Raw genomic sequence first — 14,154 nt, 5'->3', positions numbered from 1 at the left:
TCTATTGTTTTCTTATGGTAAAATATAAATAATGATACCTGAAATACTCTCAGTAAAATACTACAATGGTATTCTGTGCGCTTACAGAATCCTTCATATTCTATTTGCGTTAATAAATACCAAAAAGCATTTTTGGCGTCATTGTCGGAGAAACAATTGGTGTAAAGATTTAGATCATTAACATACCACTAGCTTTAGTTGGATTACCCCTGTTCTATTGAATTATGGAGTAAGATAGGACAGTAGACTCCATTTCAGCCTTTCGGCAAGCTTCCACAAGAAAAGAAGAAGAACCCCAGGGTGCCTAAACATTCAAGATCCATCAATGTTGGAACCCTGCTATCTCACAGGTTTGTATAGACATATATATATATTATTCTAGCCATGTATAGATTGGAGAAACGGTCGACGTCATAAGAATTCAAATCACATCTTAAGTGATGAATACAGACACTGCACTACTCACAAATTCCATCATGTGAGTCATAGTAAGTATGATCAAGAAAGGTGAGACAGTCTTGCTCATGTACTTTAAACTTGATGAGTAGTTATCTCGTAATTTTTGCATAGCATTGCATGTTTACTAAATAATCCATGCATCCATCTCATTTAGTTTAAATTTTCTCATATCAAATCCACTGCATATTTAGTTACCTGCATATATCCATCCCATTTGCATCTTTATTAAACAAAAAAAAATTATGGACACATAAAGGTCCAAGTATAGAAAAGAAAAAAAAATGTGAGCACATGAAGACTCATGCTTAGTAAAAAAACTCACCATGATCATGCTCTTTCATCTTTAAATTGAATAAATCTCAATAGTGCTTTCATGCTACCTTTGCCTGCCATAGTAAGTTTTGGGTTGAAAGTACTGCACATACTTCCATTGGCGTTTAAATTAAGCGTGGTGCTTAGGTTAAATAGCCTTCCTTAATCAAATTAGACATGGAATCTAGTTTGGTTATTGAACTAAAAATTGCTTGTATAGATACTGAATATTTTGTTGGACTAACCACTGTAGAAAACTCTCAAATTCAATCTAGATAAGTCAAGAGATGAATTCACATAAAAAATGAATCAAGGCAAGTGATGAACTCCAATAACTTTACATAAAGAAGACCTAGCTCATTCTTAATGAAGGAAGAATTCTGAGTATCAAGGTTTATCGACTTATCTCTTATTGCAAGTTATCTTTGCCTTGAACCATGCTAGAATGCAGCAAACACATAAAACTTGCTATAGAACATGATAAACAAAATCTATGCTAAGGAAATTCTAAAAAACCATCCTTTCATTAGCATAGAGAAAAATTACAAAAATTATGGACAACAACCTATGTTTTAAATTTGTTCTATTCCCTTGGGTATGTGTCTATAGACAATTTTGCTTGAAAGAATGAATATAAGCTATGCCTGTCCAAGGTTTGGTATAAACTTACAAACCCCAAACTAAACCATCACTACAGCTATGGAAGTGGACAAACAAATTGACAGGCTATGAGCAACATCAAGACAATATAGCATTAAGCCTTCCCAAGACTCAAGCTAGGATGCTGATGAGAAGCAGGATGCAACCTAGCTTGTATTAGCCAGAATACGCCTGATTCCATCATCTTCGAAAAGATCAGCTCGCACATCGACAACAAGGACTAGGATGACAACTGCCACTATATCATGGTATGCATCCTCGTATCAACAGACATCGGTAATCAAGGGAGGTCTGTCGACGGTGTCTCATAAGTCGGCTGGAGTTTCGCTGACAAACAAAGAAGAACAACTCTACCACACAGTTAGAGGACAAAGACAATCAAGGAGGAACTTGAGTTTGCAGCCCCAAGGAACTCCAACTCGTCAATCAAGAATCAACAAAAATCAAGAAATGTTGATGGAAGGAGAATATGCAATTGTCCATATCCTCATTTCTAAGATCGGATGGTACAAAGAAAAGCTAAAAGCAAAGGAGAGGTCCTGCTCAATGGACCTAAAACCATGAGTTCTCACCGATAGTGTCGAGTGACGTAAATGTCCAAGTGTGGGGGAGGAAGGCCAACTTTTCTACAGTAGATACAACCCTGCTCTTCTTCCTCCAAGGCTTCTATCGCTCTGACATGCTGGTCTACAATCCCTTTGCTCAATATTGCTTTGTTTCCACAAGTTTGAATATGTTTATAAATTTCATACTTGAAAATCAAACTTAAGATGTAAATTAAAATCAATCCTTGCGAGAAGAAGTTTTTACAACAATTGAGGCACATTATTAAAACATGGGATAAAAGTTCTATGCTAATTAAAAGGTGAAAACCAACTCTGTTATAACATAGAGGATAACCTTTAGCTCTACGATAACACTACCCTTGCTTCGAATCATTTTTGTATACTCCTTCGGGTATGTGTTGCCCACTAATCTTTTACAGGAATGAGAGGAGCAAAAGGTCCAAACAAAGTGTCAAGATCCACAAAAGAAAGGACAGAAGGATGACATGTAAAAGAATGAAAAAGAAGGAGTGTGATATAGGAGACAAGATGCTCTTGAACAGCTCAAGCAAGGAAAGCTTCAAGTAGGAAGAAAAGATCACCACAAGTCATCTACCCTTCATCACAGGGTGTCATCACGCTCCAATGATGAAGGTAACATGTTAAGGTAAGTGATCATTATTTAAAAAGCTTTCCTTTGATCTTGGTATTCATATAAATGAAGAAACAAACATGATTGAGTTACAACTTTGCTTGATTCAACCTGAGTAACTCAACATGTCTTGTTCTTTAAGCTTGTTTATAGCACCACTTTCTTGATCTCAGTCTTAACCAAATGAGCTAAAATTTTTCATATCTTATCTTTGGAAGATGATTGTCATAATCATGTAAAGTTTGATACATTTTGTAAAGATGGATAATCCTTCCATAGGTTAAGCAACTCCACTCTATTTGATAAATGTATTCAAATGTCACAATCATTCTCATTTTATCACCCATGTTGTGAAAATGAACAATGCACATAACATCAACACTTATCTTGATCCAATGTGCCTAAGGCTAGAGAAGAATAAATAAAATTTTGGTTCTATTGATGTTTTCCCACCAAAAGAGCTAATGCACTTGATCTCTATCCTGTCTTTATGAGCAGAACACACTTCGATCAAAGTGTGGGGGAGTCAATTCTCCAATCTCTACAAGTAAAAGTTCTGAACCTACAATAATGATGCACACAAGATATCGTCAACTTCTACTACTAATGATTGACTTCAAAACATTGAACAAAGAGGAAGAATAAGTGAAGAACGATGAACCTGTCAAACCAAAATCAAACTCAAATCCAAGACGGATTTGGCAGAAGAAGCTAGAACCTCCATTGGAAGCGCCACCATTGGAGGCACCCTCTTCAAGAATCCTCATCGTCAAGAGCGAACCGATGTACTCGATCAATGAACTTCACAAAGATGAGTCCCGTTCGAAGGACTTAAAACACCGAATCCTCGCCAAAAGGTAACTCGGTAGTTATCCATGTTTATTTATTGCATTTAGCATTTTCATTCATGTCTTGCATCTAAAAATGATAAAAATAATAAGTGCATGATCATATAAATTAGATACATAACTTTTAAACTTTAGCATGTTTATTTCTGCTTTGCATTTAGAAAACTTGTATGCATGGCATATATAAAAATAAAATAAAAAGTTGCAACTCTGCATAATAAATTTAACTTAGCTTAGTCTCATTCTAAGTTTTGCATCAAGAAAATTGTTAAGCCCCATATGAGCAACCTTGTGGTGTGTAACAACCCATATGAATGTTCATTGTGGTGGTAATAAAAAAATTCATCAAACTTATAAAAACAAAATAAAACAAAAGCTAGCTTGGGGGATGCATCTCTAATTATCCAGGTAAGTATCTTTTCACCTTATTTTATTTTAAGCATTTCTAGTAATAAGATAAAATAAAAAAACTTGTGTGTGATAGTTTTCTTTAATATGCTTAGTACCAATAAAATAAAATAAACATAGTTGGGAGTATAAGACTTTCTCCTCAATAATCTCCCTGATGAATAGTTGCTCTATTGTAATTCCTTTTAAGTGCCTAGTTTTCAGTCCGAAATTCTTCCGAGTATTGGATAGACTTGATTTGATATAAGAACTTACTTTGAACTTGATACTTGTGGGTAGCATCTGCTTGACCTAAGTCTAGGTAGTTGACGGATATGATATGAGAAGGTCTGAGCTGCTATTTATCTAGTTTCAAAGTAAAACTAAGTTTCAGAGAATTTTCTTTTGAAAAATGAAAAATTAATCATGATGAGTTCCTATATGACAAAGCTAAAATTCCTACCAATACCATATATATTTAGATTAGGAAAACCTTCTATTTTTATGCTGCTTGTATATGTGTTGAGTTTAGTCAAAGCTTTGTTGACCTTTATGAGAAGTTTGTCATGCTCTTAAAATCAAAATCACGTACACTCCACCCAAATATGCACTACACCTACACTGGGGGTATGCGCAAAACTTGCCTTTGATTTAGATCCACCAAAAAATGTTCTACTCCTACACTGGGAGTAAACACCAAAAATATATTTTATAGGTTTTTCACCAAATAAATGCTCTAAGTTCTTGTTGCTATCTCTCAAAAGTTCTGTTGTAGAAAAGAGGCATGGGCTATGCAAAAATTATTCAGAAAAAGAGAAGAAAAGAAAAAAAGTTGAGAAAAAAAATAGACACAAAAGTGTCCGAGATATTGAAAACAATGGGTACTTAGATGCCCGTATGAAAAAAGAAGAAAGATGAATAAAGATAACCCTTGTTCTCTTGCAGAAATATTTCCAAGATTCAAATGAGAGATATGTTTTTAAGGAGCAAAGAAGAATTATGATAGCCACCATATATTTACACACATGCACATCTTGATTTGATTTTATGACTCATTTCTCTTTAGGTTCGTTGTTTGACTTTATAATACATGCATTGCAAGTATGCTCTAGCTTTTTTCCTACCTATGAACTCCACATAAGCCTTAGTTGTAGGAAGAGAAAAAAGGGCATAACATCATTACTACCTTTGGTGAGGATTAACAAATACCACATATATTGAGAGACTTAAGAGTGTCATACAATGAAATCTCTGAGTTTTATTTTAAAAACTTATAAAAACTTTGGAACGATGGTGGAACAAAAAACTTGAGACATAGTGCTTGACTTAATCGTTCTGTCTTTCAATTGCTCAAGACCCAAGTGAAGGCTAAGAGGCCCCATAGTTGAAGGTAATATGGGTAAGTTTGAAAGTCAGATCAGTTTATTCTAATATAGAGGAGAATTTTTGATTGAACACATGTGTACTTTTGAGGCGTGAAAGTATTGTAGCAACTCCTGATCCATTACTGAGTTTAGCTTTGCTCAGGGACGAGCAAAGGTTAAGCTTAGGGGAGTTTGTTGACGGTAGTTAACGTTCATCATAAACCGTCAATATAACTTATATAAATGCATAAAAAGGATCACCAATATAGGTCTAGGGGTTTAAACTAATAAATTTTAAAAGTTTTGATGAATCTGTGTTTGCAGGAGGATGTACTCAGAAAACCGTCAAGGTGGACCCAAACTTTAGATTTAATCACTATTATTATCCGCGGCGAAAACAACTCCAGAAGACTCTAGAAGATTCTAGAAGGCAAACCATCGAAGTGGAGGGCAGGTGGCTGCCAGGTGGGGCCAATCAGTCTATGGGCCCCACCTGTCAGCCCCTCATTCGAATGTCGGTTCTCCACCGCCTTAGGGTTTGCATCTACAACGTTCTTTCAAGTCAGTTTGATCCGAGGGCTCAGAATTGATGTTAACCCCTATATATAGCAGCCCCTACCCCCTTCCCTGAAGGCATCATGAAACCCTAATTCATATCTCTTATTCAGATCAACACACACCAGGAGGATTAGGTCTAGAACTCTCCGATGTAGTAGATTAGTAGCTCGAGAGTGAGGGTCGAGTTGGGCTTATCCTCAAGTTCTGGATCTAGTCTTGGAGGCTCGTCAAAGCCTGGTATCTTCACTTCTACATCTTGTAAGATTTATTATCAGTTTATCATATTCATATCTATATGGCTATGCTTACTTTGAATATATATCTCGCTTAGTTAAAGGTTATCATTACTTTTATGTACGGGTTCATAGAGTGCTTAGCCTGCTAGTTTACCGGTTGGGATAAGTAGCCGAGCATCGTGTAAGCATGGTGCTTATATGATGCTCTGCCTGTGAGTGCACCCTGTTCCCTGGCCGTGTGGTAGTAGCGGGAGGTGACAGCCCCGTCTATCCTTTATAGTCCACCCCATGTGAGCAGGTTCTTAAATTGTAGGACCGTAGTCGCGTCAGTAGAGTTATCCTTTGCGGTGCTCTACCATCTAAGCGGCGTCCCGAAGTGCACAAGAGTAGAGTTAGTCTTAACTATAGTCGGGTATATATATACTTTGATTCTATAATAAAAGAATATTATATGAATCTACCTCACCCTTTGTTCTCCTAAGTTAATTAGTTTATATTATCTTAGTGATCTATCCCCTGAGTGTCATTATGCTTAATTTCTATCATTACCTTTACTCCTTGCTCTAACTAAGTTGGTATGTTGACTGATAGGTATTCCTTTATTACTCAATAAGTCTTTACTCTATTGTTTCCCTATGTTAATTATAAATAACGATACCTGGAATACTCCCGATAAAATGCTACAATGGTATTCTGTACGTTTGCGGAAGCCTTTATATTCTATTTGTGTTATTAAATACCAACAACGAACAGCTTAAGGATGTAACGGATGCAGCTGAAGTCTTGTGGTGTGGGCGCAAGGAAGATGACGAGGTCGTCGGCATACACTGAGGCACATAACTTGATCGCGTTTCCTGGCAATGGAGTTAGGACCGCGCGGCGATCCGCCTCGGTGATGAGTGCGTTAAGAACTTCCATGACAATCACAAAGAGGAGGGGCGACAGAGGGTCGTCCTGCCTGAGGCCGCGCGCGTGGCAGATGCGTCGCCCAGGACGGCCGTTGACGAAGAGAAGATTGGGCCAAGTAGAGAAGATATCATACTTCTATTCTTGAGCTTATGTCACTTGTTAGAAAACACAGCTACAAAATTGGATCACTGTCTTCTTTTGAAAGAAATTGTTTGGCAGGCTGCACCTTTTGCATAATCTTGTATTTGCAATCAGAAAAGAAGAAAACAAAACGCCTCAGCTTAGCAATGGAAAAGAGCATCCCACACCACAGCCAGAATCCAAAAACAATTCCAGCGATCACACAGTAGTACAGCCATGGGTCCTTGCATTCTTCACTGTTTCTCTCATCATCAAATGCAAGTGGCCCATCTGTGCGAGGAATGTTCAGGTCCATGCTCATCCTTTTTTTTTACAACAAAGAACTTTATTATCTACAGCAAATAGCTGTTAGGAGCCTTACAGAGTTCAAGGCTACAGATTGTAGTGCCTCTGGCATAGAGCACTGAATATGGGCTGCATTAGAGCAATTACATGATAAGCCTGATGAAACAGGTGATTGCGATTCTAAGAGAGCTTGCCTAGCTAGGATATCAGCCGTCTGATTGTGATCTCTCTGTATCCTGTGAATTCTCATATCTCTTTGGCCTGTGAAATTGGAGAAGGTTTGAGTGAAGTATTTGATCCTCCACTCCGGTGGATTATCTTGGTCGGGGCCATTTAGGAAGTGCACCAGACGCTGGTTGTCAGAGAGAAAGGTGACCTGCTGCAAACCAAGAGAATTAGTGACAAGTGCCCTAGGGCCATTGCCGCAGCCTCGGCCATCAACACTGATGTTGTGGCTGTCATTATCGCCTTGATGTAGATGGTCTGCGCCGGGTGAACCTGGGTGTTGATGATGAACAGACCAATTCCTGCATTTCTTGGAGTAGGAGAGGGGAGGTCAGGTGATGTTGAGGCATCGGAGTAGCATCTGACCCCCGGCATCAAGCCTGGAAAGCGAACGAGGTATCTGTCGTCCGTTGGATCCCTGTGTGCTTGCATCAGTTGTGTTGGTGGAGCAGCAGTTCCTGCATTGTAGATTGGTGTACCTGATGGAGCCGAGTTATTGGTGTCCTGCACCTGTCGGTCGGTTGTGTGGGAGTGGGTTGTGTGACCTGCAGGAAGAGGAACTGTACCTTGCAGAGGAGAGTAAGTTTCTGTATTTGTGGAATTGGGGTCTGCAGTTTGGACTTGTAGGGAAACCTGGTGGGTACTGAGGCGCGCCGCCACCGCGTGATGCACCTGCCAAGGAGTCCAGGACTTTCTCTGAAATCTAGTATCGTTTCTGGCCTTCCACAAATACCACATAGTGATTAGTATCTTGGCAAATAGACTATTAGAGGTAGAGGTCGAGATAATAGCCTGGAGAATGAGTTGCACTCCATCGTGGTCCTGTGGAAGGTTGTCAGTGCGTAGAGGGGGGTGGGGGGGTGGGGGGGGGGGGGGGGCGCTGGTGGAGGACCAGACAGCCCGAGGGAGATGTCAATGAAAAAATAGATGGCCGTCGTCCTCCACTGCGCCACAAACATCACAATGTTTGCCAATGTGAACGCTATACCTTGATGCTCTTTCCGCAGTAGCAAGAGCTCTTCTGATGAGTCTCCAAGTGAAGGCTTTGTAAATGTTTTTGGTGGAGCATTTGCCATCTCTGGCCGGGGTCCACCTGAGGGTATCATTTTGGTTACTGGGTACAATAGGGATTTGCGTAATTGTTTGTACAGCCTGATCATAAAAAATATTAGCCATATAATTGACATTCCATGACTGGGAATTTATTTGCCAAAGATCAAAAATAGTGGACGGCAATGGCAACTGGGTGATAGGAAGGAGCATGTGGTCATGTATGTTGTCCCATAAAGGACACCAAGGAGCAGACCAGATGGAGCTGTTACCTGATTGGATTTGAAGTGCTGAATTGTTGCTGATTTCCTTTTTAACCTGCAAGATAGATGACCAGAAGATGAATTTCGTACCAGTGGCGCTCGTGGTCCAGAAAGAAGAGTTGGAGTAGTATCTGGCTTTAAGCACTGCAGAAAGCATAGGATTTTTCTGAGTGGCTATGTTCCATGCTGCCTGAGTGAGTAGGCTTTTGTTCACTGTGTAAAGGTCCCTGATTCCAAGACCCCCATTTTCCTTGGGTTGACAGATGTCGTCCCATGATCTGTATGCGATGGGAGAAGTGGGATTGTCCTCCTGTACTCTAGTCCACCAGAACTTCCTTATGATTGCTGTGATTTTACCTACAAAAGTCTTTGAGAAAAGCACAGTAGACATGTAGTAAACCAGTATTGAAGCAAGCACAGATTTAATGTAAGTAAGCCTCCCTGCATGGTTGAGCTTGTTAGCTTTGATGGTAGTAAGCTTGGCTCTAAATTTGTTAAGAATGAACTCATAAGCCTTGTTCCAGTCAGTATGACTAAAAATAATGGGGTGGCCGAGGTGTATAGTGTTGGGAAGGAGGTCAGGGACAGGAAAAATCTCCTTGATCTGAGGTCTGATAGAGGTAGGCACATTCTTACTGAAGAGAATAGAGGATTTGTGGAGATTAGGTTTCTGACCCAAAAGATTGCAAAAATTATACAAGACATCGCGAATTTTATTGGCCTCAGCAACCGATGTCGTCCCACAAAGGATGAGATCGTCAGCAAAAAGGAGAGAGTGGATGGGGGGACACTCTACTATCATCCTTAACCCACCTGGAGATGAGCATGGACCTCGACGACGACTGACTTCGACACTGATGACAGATTCTCTAGCGAGTTTCGCCGCCACCACGGAATCGCCCGTGCGTCATATCCGGAGCGCAGCGTTAATTTGAAACATTTTAATGATGCTAATTTGGTAATATACGAATTAATAATTTGTCAAACCAGTCCTTTATGGGACAACATACATGACCACATGCTCCTTCCTGTCACCCAGTTGCCATTGCCGTCCACTATTTCTGATCTTTGGCAAATAAATTCCCAGTCATGGAATGTCAATTATATGGCTAATATTTTTAATGATCAGGCTGTACAAACAATTACGCAAATCCCTATTGTACCCAGTAACCAAAATGATATCCTTAGGTGGACCCCGGCCAGAGATGGCAAATGCTCCACCAAAAACATTTACAGGCACCTCAGCAGTCAGCACATCCTTAACCCACCTGGAGATGAGCCTGGGCCGTGAGGTGCAGGGAACAGGTGATTGATTAGTTGTATGCTTGTTTGACAAATTATTAATTCGTATATTACCAAATTAATATCATTAAAATGTTTCAAATTAACGCTGCGCTCCGGATATAACGCACGAGCGATTCCGTGGTGGCGGCGAAACTCGCTAGAGAATCTGTCATCAGTGTCGAAGTCAGTCGTCATCGAGGTCTATGCTCATCTCCAGGTGGGTTAAGGATGATAGTAGCAGGAGACAGAGGCAGAGGTAGGTGAGAAGGCTCAGGGATTAGGTCCTCGTGCGAGGTCTGCCATTTCGCTCTCGCCTCTCGGTTTCTGCCTTGGAGACTAGTGAAGGATTTTTTTTTCTTGTTCTTTTTTTTTAAAAGTTACAGTTTGGAGGCCTCTTAACACTTGTATGGTTAAGTAACCCGAGTGCAGCGGTTGATAAAGACGACGACGACCATGGACTCTCGGTCATGGTATTTGGAGCACATTGTGCATGGATTAATTACACGGCATCAGGACTGTCAGTGGAATGGCCGGCAAGACCTCGAGTCAAGCAAGAAGTGCACATGGCTGTCATATTGTGGAATTTGAAAAACACGGCATTAGGAGGACCACCGGTGGGGACAATGAGTCAAGGAAGAAGTGCACGCCTGAACAATTTGGCACCGGTTTGTTCGACTGCTGGTGACATAAAGATATGCCAAACACACGCACCGTGTACATAACTGATGAGCAAGATTCACAAGACACTCAAAATTGAGTCTTGAAAACAAAACAAAAAAAAACTTAGACAAAGGCATCAAATCACTCGCCGAATCAATGTTCAGAGCTTAGAACACAGCGCACTTATATAGTCTCCCGCTGTGTAACGGATACAGAAAACGTTTCATCAAAAAACAGATACAGAAAACACAGCTACTGAATTTGGTCACCTTTATTGATGAATGTGCTGCAACATTTGCACGACCATACATTGCATGCCATCAACGATGAAGAAAAATGAAGACCTCAAGTTCACAGCGAAAAAGAGCACGCCAAACGATACCCAAAATCCAAATACAACTCCAGCGATCACAGAATAGTACAGCCACTGGTCCTCAGAACCTCCATCAGATGGAAGTGAAGCATTTGTGCATGGAATGTCCAAAGGATATCCACAGAGTCCAGAATTGTTACTGTAAATTGACGGGTCAGTGAGGGTCTGAAGTTGGTTCCCAGTAGGTATCTTGCCTGATAAATGATAGCTGGAGAGATTCAACATTTCAAGAGAAAACAAATTACTCATGTCCGGAGGAATGGTTCCTGAAAGCTCATTTTGCGAGAGGTCAAGGGACTCAAGATATTTCAAACTGCCAATGTTTTCAGGAATACTGCATGAAAGATAATTATTTGACAAGTTCAGAAACCAAAGGCCTTGGAGATTGGTTAATTCTTCAGGGATACATAGGGACAGTGAATTGCTTGAAAAATCAATACCAATCATCAACTGAACTACTGTTCTTTGAAAAATTAGCTCACGTCCCTTCCAGATAATGTCAATTCTATCCTGATATTTAGGCCCATCTGTCAATAGCGGACTGGGCATTACTTTTGCATGCTTCATGGAAGTTAAGTTTCCAAACTCCTTTGGTATTGATCCTGACAGGCTATTGTTGGCCAGGTCTAGCAATTGGAGATTAGGAAGCTGTGATAATTTCGAAGGAATTTCACCAGCGAAATTGTTTGATCTAAGGCTAAGAATCTCCAGCGACAGAGGACCACTTCCTATCCAGGGCGGGATACCACCTAGAAATCTGTTACTCCCAATATGTAGAGTGGCCAGCTCACTGCATCCCTTTATGACTGACGGGAAAAATCCTGTGAAGTCATTGCCGGCCAAATGAAGCGATTCAAGAGAACAGTTGTGGCTCAATGGAGCAGCAGGTATTTCACCTGAGAAGAAGTTGTTGGAGAGGTCCATGAACTGCAAATTCTGCATGTCCCACCAGCAGTCCGGCAGCTCCCCCTGTCAGCTGGTTGTTCGTCCAACATCTCAAGAGAGAGCAGATTGCAGAAGGCCGATCTAAAGCTATTGGTGTTACTTTTCAGCACAGTAGAGCTCATACCTGAAGGAATGGCTCCCGAAAGTTCATTCCATGAGAGGTCAAGGGACTCAAGAAGATTCAAGACACCGATGCTTTCAGGAATTCCACATGACAGCTGATTTCTTGACAAGTTCAGGAATCGAAGGCCTTGGAGATCGGTTAACTCTTCAGGGATGCAATGAGACAGTGAATTGCCTGACAAATCGATGCCCGTGATCAGGTCAAGTATTCTTTGGAATATCAGCTCTTGTCCCTTCCAGATGATCTTAATTATATCCTGATAGTTGGATCCATCTAGCGATCCTATACTGGAATTAATTTTCGGATGCTTCATGGAACCTAAGTTTCCCAACTCTCTTGGGATCAATCCTGTCAATCCATTATGGGCCAAGTCTAGCAACTGAAGTTGTGAAAGCTGTGCTAACTCCGGAGGAATTTGATCAGTGAAGTTGTTCGAACTGAGTATAAGGAATTTCAGTGCTGGAAAACCGTTTCCAATCCAGCGAGGAATATCACCTTGGAACCTGTGTGTTCCCAATATCTACAGTGCCAGCTGCTGGCTTCCCCCAACAACAGTTGGAAATTCTCCAGTGAAGCCACTGCCGGCGAGATGGAGCGACTCTAGAGAACAGTCGTGGGTCGATGGGGCTTCAGGGATCTCACCTGAGAAGGAATTGTTTGAGAGGTCCATGAATTGCAGAGCCTGCATCTCCCACCAGCACTCCGGTAGCTCCCCGGTGAACTGGTTGTTGGACAGGTCCAGTATCTCCAGGGACAACAGCCTGCAGAAGGCTGAACCGGACCTGTTGGAGGAGGTGTTGCTGCTCCGAACGTTCTTAGGAAGTTTACTCAGTTGGTGCGGGATGGTGCCGGCAAGCTACGTTGCACCGACACAGGATACTGATACGCCCGTACCGATACGATACGGCATTTTCCAAAAACAAGGATACGCCGATACAGCAAGTATATAAATATATCAAAAAAATCAGAATACACCTACTAAGAACATTTTTCACTCTAGCAGAACAATCAACAAATAAAAATGGCAAAACATAGACATTGCTAGTTCCATGAAGCATCTAAGATACTTGATTTTAAGTTTCTTACAGCATAATAATTAATATTGGTTTTAACATTTTTACAGCAGAATAATACTCCCTCCGTCCCTTAATATAAGCTATATAGATTTCTAAAAAAATTCCAAAATATAGGTACGTATTAGCTCCCATACCGATTAGTTTGGAAATCTTCCCACCGTACATGGCACATGCCCCAACTAATCCCTTAGATTTAGGAAGTAATCTGATTAGGAGCGAGAAGATGGCCTGGTTTTTCTTTTTTTCCTCAGTCTCACATCCTTCCCCAAGCCGTGCGTTAATATTGGCGCTAAAAACTATATGGCTTATATTAAGTAACGGAGGGAGTAAATATTAGGATACAAGGGACACAAGCCAAATTTAAGGCTAAGGTTGCTACTGCATCTCAGTGCCAGATACGCCTTCTTCATCTTCAAATAATATCCGTTCAAATTCTGGCTCATCCAGTGAGAGATCAGCATGTTCAAGAATGCCAGCACCATGAAAGGTCTCATGATCGTCTGCCCCAACATCCCACATCTGAGTTGGTCCCTTCATATAATCATCAGATTTCCTTAACAGCAGACGCATGTTGCTATGGACAAACACTAAATCCTCATATTTCCTTAACAGCAGACACAGATATGCCGTGTCTCCATCTGATTTATGAGATGTGGGATAGCATGATTGAGAAAAGTGAAAGATCGCATTTATCGCCATGAGAGAAAGCAACCTGATGAAGAATCTGCCTTTTATGACACTATTTATGCCATTTTGTATGATCGTTGGCTTAAAAGCAATACTCCTCTCCATTGTTTG

The 14,154-nt window shown here is 40.7% G+C and overlaps 1 protein-coding gene across 1 annotated transcript; it reads right to left on the bottom strand.

The window, feature by feature from the left end:
• Positions 1–7,102: 7,102 nt before the first annotated feature.
• On the bottom strand, positions 7,103–13,926 carry LOC136536282 (receptor-like protein EIX2). Its single transcript, XM_066528631.1, has 4 exons — positions 13,756–13,926; positions 12,923–13,136; positions 11,264–12,107; positions 7,103–7,307 (listed from the first exon to the last, which is right to left on the bottom strand). Exons 1-4 carry the CDS (start codon positions 13,924–13,926, stop codon positions 7,103–7,105), a joined length of 1,434 nt encoding a protein of 477 aa, XP_066384728.1.
• Positions 13,927–14,154: the final 228 nt, after the last annotated feature.

The sequence above is a fragment of the Miscanthus floridulus genome, chromosome 2 (assembly GCF_019320115.1).
Source record: "Miscanthus floridulus cultivar M001 chromosome 2, ASM1932011v1, whole genome shotgun sequence".
Lineage (NCBI taxonomy): Eukaryota > Viridiplantae > Streptophyta > Magnoliopsida > Poales > Poaceae > Miscanthus > Miscanthus floridulus.
Note: the sequence above shows the minus strand (reverse complement) of the source record. Positions and strands in the feature narration are given on the sequence as shown.

Coding starts and splice junctions, on each gene's coding strand:
- LOC136536282 (XM_066528631.1), bottom strand. CDS start 13,926: ATGCGTCTGCTGTTAAGGAAATCTGATGATTATATGAAGGGACCAACT. Junction 13,137..13,755: donor TATTTGAAGATGAAGAAGGC/GTATCTGGCACT, acceptor GGTGCAACGTAG/CTTGCCGGCACCATCCCGCA. Junction 12,108..12,922: donor CTCAAACAATTCCTTCTCAG/GTGAGATCCCTG, acceptor ACTTCTTCTCAG/GTGAAATACCTGCTGCTCCA.